The sequence below is a fragment of the Triticum urartu genome, chromosome 1A (genome assembly GCF_056163025.1).
Source record: "Triticum urartu cultivar PI428250 chromosome 1A, HENAU_Tu73, whole genome shotgun sequence".
In the NCBI taxonomy this organism is placed as follows: Eukaryota; Viridiplantae; Streptophyta; class Magnoliopsida; order Poales; family Poaceae; genus Triticum; species Triticum urartu.
In genome coordinates this window covers 356,097,434-356,114,670 of record NC_141873.1, presented here as the reverse complement: position 1 = coordinate 356,114,670, position 17,237 = coordinate 356,097,434, and the positions used below count along the sequence as shown (strand labels likewise).

Below are 17,237 nucleotides of genomic sequence, written 5' to 3'. Positions count from 1 at the left end.
ATGAAATTGTTGCTATTGCACCCATGCATGATAGTCCTATTATCTATTTGAATTCTCCCGACTACACTATATCGGAGAAGTTTGCCCTTCTTAAGGATTATATTGATGGGTTGCGTTTCACTACTGCACATGATGATTTTGATAGATATAATATGCATGTGCTTGCTGCTCCTACTTGCAATTATTATGAGAGAGGAACTACATCTCCGCCTCTCCATGCTTCCAATATGATAAAATTGCAAGAAATTGTTTATACGATGCATTGGTATTTACTTTGTGTGCATGAATTGTTCTTTTATGACATGCTGATGCATAGGAAGAGAATTAGACTTCGTCATTACATGATATATGTTGCTTTGTGCTCACTACTAAATCACAAATCATTGTTAATTAAAATTGGCTTTGATATACCTTGGGATCCGGGTGGATTCATCACTTGAGCACTATATGCTTAGCTTAATGGCTTTAAAGAAAGCGCTGCCAGGGAGACAATCCAGAAGTTTTATAGAGTCATTTATTTATGTTGAGTGTTTTTATATAGTTTAAAAACAAAAAAATAAAGAGGGGAACCCAAAACTTTTTAAAAAGGAAAGTGAAAATGAGAGAGACAAACATTGTTGAAGTAGGGGAGCTCCTTGAACTTTGTTCATGCTCACAGAAACTTTGTGAATATTGATTACAGAAACTTATCAACAAAAATAATTATCCCCTTGTTCAATTCCATTGTATTATAAAAATAATGTGCCAAGATTCGCCTTTAGGATGTTTACATTGCTTGTTGGTTTGTGCGGTGCAGAACAGAAACTTTGGTTGTAGTGCGCGATTTTACATTTTTTTTACTGGAATGTCAAACGGTCCTGAAACTTTTTGCACTGTCTTCCTATACAATTTTTTTTATTTTTCCTAATTTTGGCAGAATTTTTGGAGTACTAAAGGTATGGTGAATGTTCAGATTATTACAGACTGTCTTGTTTAAAACAGATTCTGTTGTTGATGCATAGTTTGCTTGTTTTGATGAAACTATCGATTTCTATCAGTGAATTAAGCCATGGAAAAGTTATATTACAGTAGCTACAATGCAAAAATAAAATATAAATTGGTTTGCAACAGTACTTAGAGTAGTGATTTGCTTTATTATACTAACGGATCTTACCGAACTTTTTGTTAAGTTTTGTGTGATTGAAGTTTTCATGTTTTGAGAGAGATCACAATGGATGAAGGAATAAGGAGTGGCAAGAGCCTAATCTTGGGATGCCCGAGGCACCCCGAGGAAATATTAAAGGACTCCCAAGACACCAAGCTTAGGGATGCCCCGGAAGGCATCCCCTCTTTCTTCTAACGATCATCGGTAATTTTACTTGGAGCTATATTTTTATTCGTCACATGATATGCATAAATCTTGCACCATGCTGGTATGAGATAGTCCTTGGTTGATTTATAGAATGCTCATTGCACTTCACTTATATCTTTTGAGTATGACTTTATAGAATGCTTCATGTGCTTCACTTATATCTTTTGATGTTTGGATTGCCTGTTTCTCTTCACATAGAAAACCTCCATTTGTAGAATGCTCTTTTGCTTCACTTATATTTGTTAGAGCGTGGGCATATATTTTATAGAAAGAATTAAACTCCCTTGCTTCACTTATATCTATTTAGAGAGATGACAGGAACTGGTCATTCACATGGCTAGTTATAAATTCCTACATAAAACTTGTAGATCACTGAATGTGATATGTTTGATTCCTTGCAATAGTTTTGCGATATAAAGATGGTGATATTAGAGTCATGCTAGTGGGTAGTTGTGCATTGTAGAAATATTTGTATTGAAGTTTGTGACTCCCGTAGCATGCACGTATGGTGAACCGTTATGTAACGAAGTTGGAGCATGAGGTATTTATTGATTGTCTTCCTTATGAGTGGCGGTCGGGGACGAGCGATGGTCTTTTCCTAACAATCTATCCCCCTAAGAGCATGCGCTTAGTACTTTGTTTTGATGACTAATAGATTTTTGCAATAAGTATGTGAGTTCTTTATGACTAATGTTGAGTCCATGGATTATACGCACTCTCATCCTTCCATCATTGCTAACCTCTTTGGTACCGTGCATTGCCCTTTCCCACCTCGAGAGTTTGTGCAAACTTCGCCGGTGCATCCAAACCCCGTGATATGATACGCTCTATCACACATAAGCCTCCTTATATCTTCCTCAAAACAGCCACCATACCTACCTATTATGCATTTCCCTAGCCATTCCGAGATATATTGCCATGCAACTTCCGTCATCATCATATACATGACTTGAGTATTTATTGTCATATTGCTTTGCATGATCGTAAGATAGCTAGCGATGTTTTCATGGCTTGTCCATTTTTTGATGTCATTGCTACGCTAGATCATTGCACATCCCGGTACACCACCGGAGGCATTCATATAGAGTCATATCTTTGTTCTAGTATCGAGTTGTAATATTGAGTTGTAAGTAAATAAAAGTGTGATGATCATCATTATTGGAACATTGTCCCATGATCAAAATAAAAATGGCCAAAGAAGCCCCCCCCAAAAAAAAGATAAAGGCCAAAGAAGCCTACAAAAAAAGAAAAAAAAGAAAAGGAAAAAAGAGAAGGAACAATGTTACTATCCTTTCACCACACTTGTGCTTCAGAATAGCATCATATTCTTCATATAGAGAGTCTCTTGAGTTATCACTTTCATATATAGTGGGAATTTTCATTATAGAACTTGGCTTGTATATTCCAATGATGGGCTTCCTCAAATGCCCTAGGTCTTCATGAGCAAGCAAGTTGGATGCACACCCACTTAGTTTCAGTTTGAGATTTCATACACTTATAGCTCTTAGTGCATCCGTTGCATGGCAATCCCTACTCCTCGCATTGACATCAATTGATGGGCATCTCCATAGCCCGTTGATTAGCCGCGTCGATGTGAGACTTTCCCCTTTTTTTGTCTTCTCCATACAACCTCCACCATCATATTCTATTCCACCTATAGTGCTATGTCCATGGCTCACGCTCATGTATTGCGTGAAAGTTGAAAAGGTTTAAGAATGTCAAAAGTATGAAACAATTGCTTGGCTTGTCATCAGGGTTGTGCATGATATGAATATTTTGTGTGGTGAAGATGGAGCATAGCCAGACTATGATTTTGTAGGGTTAACTTTCTTTGGCCATATTATTTTGAAAAGACATGATTGCTTTATTAGTATGCTCGAAGTATTATTGTCTTAATGTCAAATGATAGACTATTACTTTGAATCACTCGTGTCTTAATATTCATGCCATGATTAGATTACATGATCAAGATTATGCTAGGTAGCATTCCACATCAAAAATTATCTTTTTTATCATTTACCTACTCGAGGACGAGCAGGAATTAAGCTCAGGGATGCTGAGACGTCTCCGTCGTATTTATAATTTTTGATTGTTCCATGCCAATATTCTACAACTTTCATATACTTTTGGCAACTTTTTATATTATTTTTGGTACTAACATATCGATCCAGTGCCCAGTGTCAGTTCCTGTTTGTTGCATGTTTTTTGTTTCGCAAAAAATCCATATCAAACGGAGTCCAAATGGGATAAAAACTGACAGAGATTTTTTTTTAGAATATACGTGATTTTTGGGAAGAAGAATCAACGCGAGACGATGCCCGAGGGGGCCACGAGGCAGGGGGCGTGCCCCAGGGGGTCAGGCGCGCCCTCGGCCCTCGTGGCCACCCCATAAGGCGGTTGGTGCCCTTCTTTCGCCATAAGAAAGCTAATATTTGGATAAAAATCGTGTCCAACATTCAGCCCAATCAGAGTTACGAATCTCCGGAAATTTAAGAAACGGTGAAAGGGCAGAATCTGGAATGCAGAAACAGAGAGAGAGAGAGAGAGAGAGAGAGAGATAAATCCAATCTTGGAGGGGCTCTCGCCCCTCCCCCGCCATGGAGGCCATGGACCAGAGGGGAAACCCTTCTCCCATTTAGAGAGAAGGTCAAGGAAGAAGAAGAAGGTGGGCTCTCTCCCCCTCTTTTTCGATGGCACCGGAACGCTGCCGGGGCCATCATCATCACTGCAATCTACACCAACAACTTCACCGCCATCATCACCAACTCTTCCCCCCTCTATGCAGCGGTGTAATGCCTCTTTTACCCGCTGTAATCTCTACTTAAACATGGTGCTCAATGCTATATATTATTTTCCAATGATGTATGGTTATCCTATGATGTTTGAGTAGATCCGTTTTGTCCTATGGGTTAATTGATGATCATGATTGGTTTGAGTTGCATGTTTTATTATTGGTGCTGTCCTATGGTGCTCTCCGTGTCGCGCAAGCATGAGGGACCCCCGTTGTAGGGTTTGCAATATGTTCATGATTTGCTTATGATGGGCGGAGTGGGTGATAGAAACACATACCCGACTAAGTAGGTTGTTTGCGTATGGAAATAAAGAGGACTTGATGCCTTATAATGCTATGGTTGGGTTTTACCTTAATGATCTTTAGTAGTTGCGGATGCTTGCTAGAGTTCCAATCATAAGTGCATACGATCCAAGAAGAGAAAGTATGTTAGCTTATGCCTTTCCCTCAAATAAAATTGCAATAATGATTACCGGTCTAGTTATCGATTGCCTAAGGACAAATAACTTTCTCGTGACAACAAGCTCTCTACTAAAACTAACTTAGTTGTGTCTTTATGTAAATAGCCCCTACTTTTTATTTACGCGCTCTTTATTATCTTTCAAACTTATCCAACAACACTTACAGAGTACTTCTAGTTTCATACTTGTTTTAGTTAAAGCGAACGTTAAGCGTGCATAGAGTTGTATCGGTGGTCGATAGAACTTGAGGGAATATTTATTCTACCTTTAGATCCTCGTTGGGTTCGACACTCTTACTTATCGAAAGAGGCTACAATTGATCCCCTATACTTGTGGGTTATCAGATATCGTGGCTGAGAACGTTCAGACAGCCGCGCTGAAGGCTCAGATTGACGCAGAGGCGGAGCGTGTAAAGGTGGATGCTTGGCACTTAAGTTTGGATCAGAACGCGTCTGATGCAGTTTTCCAGAGAAGGTACCAGAGTTTCCTACCGTTGATGTACGATTCAAGGCGTTTGTTTGACACCCCTGGAGCAGGTCCAAGCACTCCAGATGCACGGGTGAATCCCCAGTTAAACCCAGATATGCCAAGGAATCGGGTTGTGGCTCAACCTTACCGGCCTGAGCTGGCACGGAGGGAGGAGCGGGCGCCTAACCCGCCCCCAATCAGACACCGCCTCAACGTGTCCTGACGCCACATGGACACTTTTCTAACCTGGTGGATAACATGTTGGCAGCAGCAACCCGGTTGGCGGCAATTCCTATGACTGGCGAGTCACCGGCCGCGGTGGAAACCCGGAACGCGGTCGAACTCCTGTAGACAACTATTGCTCAGCAGGCCGCCTACTCATGCAGTCGTGATCATGTGCACTCAACAACTCTCCCGAGCCGCAGTTACAGCCGACGTATTGAGTCGCCTACAGTCTCCAGTAGTGAACGTAGTCGGAATCCGCCCCATGTTAACCCGCCCGATCCTCGGAGTGCATCTCAAGCGCTCGTGGACGGGGCAAGGGCCCGTCGAGGGGCGGAAGCAGCAAACCAGGGGGCTTATGAGCCGCCCCTTGTGATCCCTTCAACTTTAGCTGAGGTCGGGTTAGGCATTAGAGGTCTCGGAGTACCATGTTTAGTACCGGCCCTACACAATGAGCGCTTGCCTAAGGATTTTAAAGGTCCGCGTAAGATACCTAATTACACACCAGACCTCCCTCCAGAGTCTTGGATCAAAAGTTATGAACTGGCCATGGAGATGTTAGATGCCAGCAATGCAGTTTGTGCTAAGTATTTCACCATGATGTGGGAAGGGACAACTCGTACATGGTTAAAGAGTCTCCCCCCAACTCCATCAACACTTGGGGAGAGCTGAAGGATAATTTTATCAAGAATTTTCAAGGAACCTGTAAGAAGCCGAACAATGAAAATTGTCAATCTGGAGCATTGCGTACAGCGAGAGGATGAGTCTGCCCATCATTAGGCCCGCCAGATTGTGACCATCATGCACACTTTAGAAGGTATTGCGGCGGGCCAGGTTGTGTTAGCATTGGAGAAAAACTGTCGCTTCGAGCCACTTAAACAGAAGCTTGGGCGGCTTAAGACTAAGTACACAGATATGGGAAAGCTTATGAATGTTCTTACCAGATGTGTTGACTCTGATAGTACAAAGGACCCTAATTCAGATGAGGATAAGCCTAATAATGGCAAGAAAAATGTCAGTGCTAAGGGCCAGCAGTAGAGTATGGTTGGGCACAATGGCAATAACCAAGGCAATGGTGGTAAGCGCAGGTACCCCGAGGGAGGGTCTGATCTGGTAGCCAACACCAACGCTGGATATAAGAATCAGCGTTAGGACTGCAATGGTAATCCGCCCTTCAACCCAAGAAGATCGCAAAGTATTGAGGACATGCTTAATGGCCAGTGAGCTTAGTCCACCTTGGGATTTTATTGTGATCTACTACAACTACTTTTATCCTGACCAGGCAGATTCCTTCAAGGTGACCATATCCACTTCTTGATTCACCCTCGGCATCGATCCCACCTCATGTAAACCATGGAAATTCTTAAGTGTCTTGGGAACAACTTTTGCTTTAACCCAAACCACATACGCACTTCCCACTGCCAGTGAGTCATCATTACAAATTTTGGCATTAACCATAATGGTTCCACCCTTCAAAGGCACCCAGTCATATATAGCAGCTTCATTTATCTTGGCCATAGAAGGATAGTTTACCAAAAAGGTTGTCTCGGTGACCTTAACTTTTAGTCCCATCTCCATGGGTATGTTTTGGCTAAGCACCTAACCAACTGTTCAACATCCAAGTTAACATCAGAACCTTCCGTAAGTCTCACCAAAGCCACTTCATCATTGTTTTCACTTAACCCAAGATCTTTGGCATGTTCATAAATGAAACAGCCAAGCCCTTCACCTCCAAAACCCACCAGAGTGGCAACTGGTTTCTTCTGATGAAGCCAAGCACAAAAGTCTGCAATATGTGAATCCTTTGAGCAGATGTCACACTTAACTTTAACCTCACATCCTTTTAAGCTATGACCTTTGACTACACACCTGTGATAAACAATTTTCTGCAAGGGCGCAACTTTACCAGAAGAAGCACGCGAAATATTTCCATCCCCAGTAACACCCCCACCTGCCGAGCTAGATTTAATTTGATCTGATGCCTTACCAACACTTACTCCCCCTTGCTCTCTAGTGTTCTTCGAATATGAGGATGCCACAACCCCTGACTGCTTGGACACCGTGAGCCAGTATTACCCCCTACATTGGCGGCTAGCGTCGATACTGAGCATTGCCTCCACGGAAACGCCCCTCAAATCCTTTGTACTGGTAGCTTTGATCTCTTGGAGGATAGTAATTGTTTTGGAAATTTCTGGGAGGGAGACGTGGCTGGAATTGTTGATTGCAGTTGTACTCACGATAATTCCTATCGACCCCTCTCCCTCTTCCCCCACCACCATACATTCTCTCCCCTCCATGATCAAATCCAAAGTGATCTCCCATCAGATTTTCTTCACCCACTGAGTTCGCCGGGACAGCCAGGCGGCGGCACCAGAATGGGAAAGGTGCCAGCTCAAGGAAGGATTAGGGTTGGTGGTTTGTTTCTCCCCAACTACCCCACCCCCATTACTCACGGGCTCTCCCGGCCTCTCTCTTGCCCAGCCCACCTGCCCCGCAAGCACAAAACGTTCCATAGTACGAATGGAAATGAAATTTTCCCCTCTCATCACAATATCATCCCCTGTATCCCCAATCTGCCTTGCCGGAGAACGAGCGGTAAGCGGCACCCCGGTGAGCCTATAGGTTACTGGGATATAAACTTTGCCGTTTCTCCCTCTAGGTAGCCAGTTTGGCTCATTAGCATTGCCTACATCTATAGTTTCCCTCCTGAATTTCTGAAACCAACTACTAAAACTACTAATTGAATTCTGACAATGAACAATGGGTGATACAGTCCTGTGATTTGCAGGTGAGTGTACGTACCTGAACTTTGGCAGAGTTGGTGCATCTCATCTATCTGTGTCTCGATTACGCTTCAGGTTGCTAGCCAACAAGTCCAATTTCGATCTCCCCTGACTACGAGCATCCTTCTTCTTCATCCTCTTAGCTTGCTGCAAAGCGTCCCCAAAAGTAGCAGGTTGAGGAGCAACAACAGCTAGATCTTCCTCATCTTTTGAGCCCAACTCTTCTTCTTCCAGATCACACAGCCTCCAAAAGCGTCCACCTATTGTGGAAGGCGGAGGATCTACCGCGCCACCCCTCACGGGCGAGGCAGCCGACAAATCACTACATCTGCCCCACCCTGTTGTGGTGCTCTCAGTCCATCGCCGGTTCCGGCAAGAGGAAGGGCAGCAGATCCACAGGCTTCGGCGGCGATGGAACTCTGGTGGGCATCAAACCCACCACGCACTCCCACCTTGCACTGCGCTGCGAATCTTCCGATTTCGCCTCCTGCTTCCCCCAGGTTACAAATGTCACCGGCGGCGCGGATGGCAGCGGCATCCTGGCCCGCTCCGACTCCGTGCCCTCAAAGTAAATCCTCCGAGCAAAATTCCTCATCTCTTGATCCGCCTAATCCTACAAACTTCGACATACCTTTCCCATCTGGACCGCGAGATCGGACCCGCCTCCATTTCTTTCTTTGCATCCTTACACTCCCTCATGCACTACGTCCATGACATAGCGTCGTCGCGGATCCTCTCCGCCCTATGTCTACATCTCCTCGCCCTTGTGGCCTCCAACATCTCCGGCGATGCGGATCCAAATGGGCGCAGCATCTGGGGAAACGCGTGATATATAAGGAAGGGGCATCCGAGGCAGCTCCACATCCTGCTGCGGTTGTGTCGGCGCGGCGCTCCCGTATATCCACGCCGGTGAGGCATGGGGGTGGCTAGGTGGGTCGTGGGTGGAGGCGGTTGCAGCGGCGGCTATGGAGTGTAGGCGGAGGTGAGTCGTGGGAGCAGAAGCGAACATGAGGTGTAAATTATTATTATCTAATCGCGTGCTCGTACATACATTACATCGGAGATGCCCTTATAATGCAGCTCAATGAAGGAAACTGCATCCGCATGTGCGTATTATGTCCGAAGCTAATTAGCCAGGTTACCGGAGAAAATAAAGAAGGGAAAGTTGAGCTGTGCGTGGTAGTTAAGGTGGATGAACCGGAGGCAGCGGCAGTTGATGTCCAAGCTAGGCAAGCTAGGGCAGTCTCACATGGTGGTAGTAAATGTGTTTTGCAGTTCAATAATGGGTGAATGTGTGTACGTACTCCCCAACAGGGCAACAGAGGCCAAGGTCTAGCTATTTCCAGTGTCACTGTGTGCCAACATTGCCGGCATTCATTGGAGACGATCAGCTTGTCCTGCACCCACACGATACTCCCAGCCATACACCTCCCCCGCTGCGCCACTCCTCGCAGTCTCCCATGCACGATATATCGATCGATCGACCGATGGAATTCCTTCTCGATCTTCGTCTTGCATGAACGCTTGCTTGCTCTCCTCTCGTCTCGTGGGCATGCAGTACTGGAAGATCGAACCAGTTCGCCGCATTTTATACACGCCAAAAGAAAATGTGTTATCTAGTCTTCTATATATAGAGAACTAAAGAAACGAGACCAAACCGTCTCTTGGCGATGCGCGTGCATGAGGAGGAAGAAGACTGTAGCATACGGCGATCGGGACAGATCGCACGGTCGAGAGAAGATCGCGGCGATCGCCGAGCAGCAGCAGCGCCCGGGCGGTACGCCGGCCAGCATTAACTGTGACGAGAACGCATGCAAAAACCTTTTCTGCTCGCCACCCGCGCGTACGCGTACGTTACCGCGCGCAGCAGTAACGTACGACGACCACGGCGGGCCGGGCATGCACGCAGCACAGCAGGGGGTACGCGAACACGACACATGGGCGCCATGCCCGAGGCCCGCCGTAACGCGGCAGCCGCTCCATGGACGGATCCGCCGTCATCGGACGGACCGGACGGCCTCGGCCAGCGGCCTTGGCCCATCCGTAACGCACGCGGGAAGCGGGGGCGGGGAGGAGACGTGTTGACCTCTCTCTCCGTCAAGACGACGACGACGAGAGCGCGGCGTCCGTTACCGTGCTGAGGCGAGGCGGTGGGACGGAAAGACGGGCGGGTTCACGGCGCCGGCCCGGCCCGCGCGCGCGCTCGCCCGTCCGTTACTGTGCGCAGTTAAGGCGGGCATTTACTCCTCGCCCCCGCTGTAATCCGGCCCGTAATTACCCGCATTAAATCCCCTATATTCGGCTTTCCTTTTTCCATTTTTTCACGCCTCCTGGCCCGCGGGGCCCGCACCAGCGTGGGAATCGTTTCGCTGGTCACTCACGTCACGGGCGCCTCCCCGAGGCACGCCCTCGCGCAGGGTCGCCGCCACGTGGGGCCCGGCCCACGCGGTTTCAACGGTGGGGCTGCGCTGTCAGTGAGACTGGCCAGCTGGCCCGCTCCCGTCACTGCGTTTTGTTCTTTGCTACTAGGTCAAAGCGAGGAGTCGTAGCGGACAGTGTGCCCTCCCCTCCCACCTCCACTCCTCTCCTCTCCTGCTGCGTCGCGAGAATAAAGGCGAGCGAGGGAGGAGGGATCGAGAAGAGTTCGTCTTCCCCGTCTCCGTCGACCTCCGAGCTCGAGGGACTGCCGGGGCCGGGCTGGGGAGGGGAGACAGGCGCTCAGGCGAGGCACAGAACAACCGACAGGGTATTTACTCCCGCCATTTACTTCTCCTTGTCCCTCGCCCCTCCGCTTTCACCCACCCATCTCCTCCTCCTCCAAATCTTTCCCTTTACTACTCCCCCCGCTAAATCTTCTTCCCCCTCCGCGCTGTACCACCGCCCTCTCCCTCACTACCATGCTTCGTCCTCACCTTGGTTTTTACTCCATCTTCCGGTGAACCACTGCAGGTCGCTGCAGCCAGGTGCTCCTCCTTCCTTCTCCTTGGTCGGTCGGTCGGTCGAGGAGTTAAGGAAGAAGAACCATGTTTGGGGACTGCCAGGTTCTCTCGTCCATGGCGGCCATGGCCGCGGGCGGCTCCTCCGCCGATGCGCTCTTCGCCTCGCCGCTCATGCCCAACCCGGGCGCGCTCGCCGGCTTCATGTCTAACTCTTCCGCCATGCCCTTTCATCACCACTTCTCCACCAACTTGATACCCGTAAGTGCTTCGCCTTCGTCTTCATCTTGTCTGTTGCATATGCATGCATATGAGGAAAATTAATAAATGTGTTTCTTTTTGCTGCTGGGTTGTTTTTTCAGAAAGAGGAGGGCGTTATGGGTGGGCTTCACTTGGCGAAGGACGAGGAGTTGGACCTAGACATGGAGATGGAGCTCAGCGGCGGCTCCGGCAGCGGCCACCTCGACGGTCTGCTCAGCTTCGCCGACGTTGACGACGACAGGGACCAGAAGCCGCAGCACAGCGAGCCGGACGGTGCCGGCGCCGGCCACCACCCCTCCTCGTCGGCTGCGGCGGCGGCGTCCAACGGCAACGGCAAGAAGAAGCGCTACCATCGCCACACCGCGCACCAGATCCAGCAGATGGAGGCGTAAGAAATAAGAACCAAACCTCCATCTTAATGACGAAAATCTTCCTGAATTAGTAATCTGACTCATGCGCGCGTGTGGATGCTTTCATGCAGGCTGTTCAAGGAGTGCCCGCACCCGGACGACAAGCAGCGGCTGAAGCTGAGCCAGGAGCTGGGGCTGAAGCCCCGGCAGGTCAAGTTCTGGTTCCAGAACCGGCGCACGCAGATGAAGGCACAGCAGGACCGCGCCGACAACGTCATCCTCCGCGCCGAGAACGAGTCCCTCAAGACAGACAACTACCGCCTGCAGGCCGCCATCCGCAACGTCGTCTGCCCCAGCTGCGGCCACGCCGCCGTCATTGGTGACATGTCCTACGAGGAGCAGAACCTCCGCATCGAGAACGCACGCCTCAAAGACGAGGTGCGTACGCTCTTGCCACTTGCTTAAACCCTAGCTAATTAATGCCTGCTAGTGTTACTGTAATGTGTAATGTACTCACACGGGCTAATGGTGTACGTCTTTTGCGCATCGGATGGTTGCAGCTGGACCGCTTGGCGTGCATCGCCAGCAGGTACGGTGGCGGGCGCCAGCCTGGCATGTCGTCGGCTTCAGCGCTGAGCTGCATGTCGGCGCCGCCGCCTGTGCTCATGCCGCCCCTGGACCTCGACATGAACGTATACTCCCGGCACTTCGCCGAGCAGCAGCACGGTGCCATGGACCTCATGGCCTTGCCGCAGCAGATGGCCGCCGGCGGGCACGGCATCGCGGCGACGGCGTCATACTTGCAGGGCCCAATGACGCCCGTCATCGTCCAGGAGCAGGACAAACAACTGGTGATGGAGCTCGCATCAACGGCCGCCGATCACCTCATCAAGATGTGCCGCACCAGCGAGCCGCTCTGGGCGCGCCGCCGCGGCACCGGTCCCTCGTCCGGCGAGGTCATGGACGCAGAGGAGCACGCGCGGATGCTCAGCTGGCCCATCGACTCCGGGAAGCAGCAGCAGTCTGACGTCGCCCACTCGGCGAGGACGGAAGGGACGCGCGACAGTGCCGTCGTCATCATGAACAGCATCACATTGGTCGACGCCTTCCTCGACGCAGTGAGTCCAGTTCATCAACTTCCATCTTAGATCAAATTACTTCATTTTCTTCCATTGCGCACGTACGTCAGATTAACTTGAGATCATCCGCGCATGCGTGCAGAACAAGTGGATGGAGCTGTTCCCTTCGATCGTGTGCAAGGCAAGGACCATTCAGGTCATACACCATGGCGCTGCTTCTGGCCATCTCAGCAGTGGATCTCTCATCTTGGTAAGCACCCCATTTACTACTACATCGATTAACGCATTCAAGCATCCATCGATCGATTTGGTAGTTGATTGGTTTGCTGATGAATGGGCATGCAGATGCAAGCGGAGATGCAGTTCCTGTCTCCTCTAGTGCCGGCGCGGGAGGTGGTCTTCTTCCGGTACTGCGTGCACAACGCCGACGAAGGCACCTGGTCCATCGTCGACTTCCCAGCCGACGGCTTCCAGGAGGAGCTTCTGCAGCAGCAGCAGCAGACCAGCTCGCTGGTCCGGTGCCGCCGCCGGCCCTCCGGCTGCATCATCCAGGACGCCCCCAATGGCTACTCCAGGGTACGCACCGCCACCCCGAAAGGCCCAATGCATGCATCTTGCATGTGTGACGTGGCATGGCATGCAATGCATGGACTGAGCTCTGACACGTGGATTGACGCAGGTGGTGTGGGTGGAGCACATGGAAGTGGTGGGGGAGGAGAAGCCCCTTCAGCCGGTTTTCAAGGACCACGTCGCCGGCGGCGCCGCGTTCGGGGCCACCAGGTGGGTCTCCGTCCTTCAGCGCCAGTGCGAGCGCCTCGCCAGCGAGCTCGCCCGCAGCATCGCCGATCAAGGAGGTAAGGACCACCTTGCACCACGTCGATCGCATCGCACGGCATGCCTTCTCTCTGCTGCTTACATTTCATCTGATTGATGCTCATCCTGCTTGTGAATTGCGATGCTAAATCAAGATATTACCTAAACCGATCGATCTCGCCATGTATCTCTATGCTTGTTCTGTACTGTAGTGGTTCTTGCCTGCTCACCTGTCAAATGTTCGACATTATGCCTCAGAGGGCCAATGCTTAGTTGCTTCTTTAAAACAACATGTCCTTTTGTCTGTCATCATTGTATTATTGGGAAGGAAGATCGTACCAATATATGTGTACATGGTCGTTTACTTGTTTATAATACTCGAGTGCTGCAATTTCAATCATTTTCTTGGGATCTTCTACACTGGCTGTACTCGCCACTTTTATCAGTTCTGTGCTGGGTTTTATCGATATTTATCCATCTTCACAAGAGCCTAATCGTATTGATTTGCAATTCCTAATCCCAGTTATCCGCACCCCTGAGGCGAGGACAAACATGATGAAGCTGTCTCAGAGGATGATCACCGCCTTCTGTGCTAACATAAGTGCATCTGGGAGCCAGTCTTGGACGGCGCTATCTGATTCTACAGAGGACACAGTCAGGATTACAACAAGGAAGAATACTGAGCCGGGGCAGCCCAGCGGTGTCATCCTCACTGCGGTCTCCACAAGCTGGCTTCCTTTCAGCCATCAACAGGTGTTTGAGCTTCTTGCAGACGAGCAACAGCGCTGTCAGGTAGCAATGAACTATATTATCTTCTCAAATGTTGTTATCATTGTTAGTGTTGGTTATCTTCTTCAAAAAAATTCTTTGGTTTATCAGTTCCGTGATGCGAGTCATGCTTTTGCAGCTTGAGATTTTGTCAAACGGGGGCTCACTTCATGAGGTGGCACATATTGCAAATGGATCACACCCAAGGAATTGCATTTCTCTTCTTCGCATAAATGTAAGTACTCTTTCCAGTCGTCACTAGTTCTGAATGCTGGTGTTCCTTTGTACTTGAATGAAAAGCTGTGTACACCAAGAGGCCACAAATTCGCTCCTTCCGGCACACTCAATAATATAACTCTTCTTTGGTAACTAGAACTTCACATGTACTTAGTATCTATGCCGAATGAGTATAATCACAATTTGTCACCTCCTAAATCTTACTGACGACCATGTAGAAGAAAATATATAATGTTTTAGTGCTTTCGACAAGCAAAATGCCAAAAATTTAGCAAGAGTTTTTCAATAGCTCATTGCTACTGAATTACTGCAGTAACTGCTATTCATTTTGGCAGTGCTTCTAGTAACTTGCTGTTTACTACCAATACCAACATTTTAATAGTGGGTCAAATAACTTACTGTTTCCTACCAATACCAAGGACAATAAATTAACACTGGCTGCTCAAGGTACCACATTAAATGATATTTGTGCGGTCTAGGCCCAGGCTGGTCACATGCATCACTGTAATTTGCTACAAAAGCTTTTAGATTCGTTTATGTGCTGGCATTACGTTCACAATTCATCTAATTTGCTATAAGAGCTTTTAGATGCAAAGAAAGTAGTCAGTTTTAGAAATACATGTTGCGTCTTGTACACATTATATGTCTAGTGAGTCGTTCTAAATCAGTTTTGATGTACTGCCTTTCCATGTTTACAATCTGATTGAGATATCTTAGTGACATCTCTGTGGTCGGTAGATATGGAACTATGGCAGCACATGCATGCTAGAGGAGTAGAGAATTACTTCCTTCTTTGTACTCCTTGTAAGATCAACTAAGTTTAGATTACCAGTTTACAGTTAATAACATGCTGACATCTCGGTAAATGTTGAGAGCTGACATTTCTGCAACTTTCTATGACAGTCTGCAAGCAACTCATCACAGAATGTGGAGCTCCTGCTGCAGGAGAGCAGCATCCACCCTGATGGTGGAAGCCTGGTGGTGTTTGCAACCGTGGATGTGGATGCCATCCAGGTCACAATGAGCGGGGAGGATCCTTCATACATCCCTCTACTCCCCATGGGCTTCGCCATCTTCCCAGCCACCAGCCCTTCGCCTGGAGCCACTAGCTCAGACACCACCAGCAACGGCGAAACAAGTCCTGGCAATGCAGATGAGCCCGCCACCGGCTGCCTCCTCACCGTGGGCATGCAGGTGCTGGCCAGCGCCGTGCCTTCAGCCAAGCTCAACCTCTCAAGCGTCACTGCAATCAACAGCCACATCTGCAACACCATCCACCAGATTACAACAGCACTCAAGGGTGCCGGAGGTAGCCGGACTGAGCCGGCGCCTGCAGGTTCCGACCAGTAGCAAGAGATGCTGGGTGGGAGTGGAGGGAAGCACACGCCGCAGACCAAAGTCCAATTATTTTGCCACCTGCTAACACCTCAACTATCTGTTAGCAGCTCAGCTGTAAGGGAGGATTTGACAAGAGCCCACAAGACTAACAACAAAACCCCTCTCTTCCCGCCATGCTCCTCTCAAAATGGCAAAAATACCCTTTAGTAACAACCACTGGGGGCATTTTGATCATTTTGGGAAGGAAGGCAACGTGATCCATCTCCAGCCAGAAAGGGTCTTGTCAAGCTCTCACTTGCACCAACCAACACCAACAGAATCAGCTCCCAGGGCATTTTGGTCATGCGGTTCTTGCTGCTACTCCTCCCCCCCCCCCCCCCCCCCCCCCCTGCTCAGAAAGTCAAAGACTGTGAAGGTATCTTCTTTTGATTTTGTAATAATGAGAGTACTTAATTAGTTTGAGCGTGCGACTTTGTTCCAAGACTTGTTTAAAGCAGACTGTAATGCGAAAGGGAAGATGAAGGTGAGAGAGGAGGAGTCAAGAGCGAACCATTCGTGATCCTTCCCACTTGCAACGGAAGGGTCTCTTGGTTCGGGAATTGACTTGTTTCCTCTCTCCGCCTTGTCTGTAGAACATTTGGATCATGTTTTGTTATTACTGTGTTCCTGGTACTTCTTACATTGCAATCTGCGAATCTCCTCTGGTTGTTGAATGGTAGTGAATGCGGATGCTGGCTTTTGTTTTTTGCGTGAGCCTAATCTGCGCCAGGCTTTGAATGCCCTGCCCTTCTGCTGCATTGGATCCATTGTCTTCATTGGTGGCCTCAGCCTCGGCCTCCTCCTCCTTGGCTCGAATTTGTTCTGACAACCTACAACTGTGGTGGAGGACCAATTTCAGTTTTGAGCTGCGAGGCAGTGCTGTGCCGAGATGCTTGGCTTTTCAAGCTTCTGCCTATTTATCCCTTCTCCTGTGCTGTACTACCGCTACACAGGGAGATGCTGCGTGTGGTTGCTGGGTGGGGAGATGCCTCTCATAAATAACACCATGCTATGAAGAGGAAGGGAAGGGCATTGTTTCAAACAAAAAAAAAAAAGAGGAAGGGAAGGCTCTTCTTCCTTGCCTGCATGGTGCATGCTACCATAGATCTCCATGTCTAGCATCTGTCTATACCACCCCTGCCTATACTAGATTGGTTTGATGCTTTGACTTGTGTGTGTGCCATGTATCCAAATGTAGCTGCATGCATGCTTGCTCCTCTAGCTGGATCAGGCAGGGGGCCCTCTATCTTCAGATGGTTTTGGCGTACTGACAATGACCGCACCAAAGGTTGGAGGTGTCCTTGCATGCATGTTTTATCATCTTTCTTTAATCAAAGGCA

The 17,237-nt window shown here is 48.6% G+C and overlaps 1 protein-coding gene and 1 pseudogene across 1 annotated transcript; one reads left to right on the top strand and one right to left on the bottom strand.

The window, feature by feature from the left end:
- Positions 1-1,406: 1,406 nt before the first annotated feature.
- Positions 1,407-7,365, bottom strand: LOC147991212 (uncharacterized; annotated as a pseudogene).
- A 3,259-nt stretch (positions 7,366-10,624) lies between these two features.
- Positions 10,625-16,537, top strand: HB-7 (homeobox-7). The gene is made up of 11 exons (XM_048676618.2): positions 10,625-10,822; positions 11,026-11,273; positions 11,375-11,661; positions 11,755-12,061; positions 12,184-12,741; positions 12,845-12,952; positions 13,048-13,278; positions 13,382-13,556; positions 14,039-14,307; positions 14,423-14,518; positions 15,424-16,537. The coding sequence occupies exons 2-11, from the start codon at positions 11,100-11,102 to the stop codon at positions 15,868-15,870; spliced, it is 2,652 nt and encodes an 883-aa protein (XP_048532575.2). The 5' UTR covers positions 10,625-10,822; positions 11,026-11,099; the 3' UTR covers positions 15,871-16,537.
- Positions 16,538-17,237: the final 700 nt, after the last annotated feature.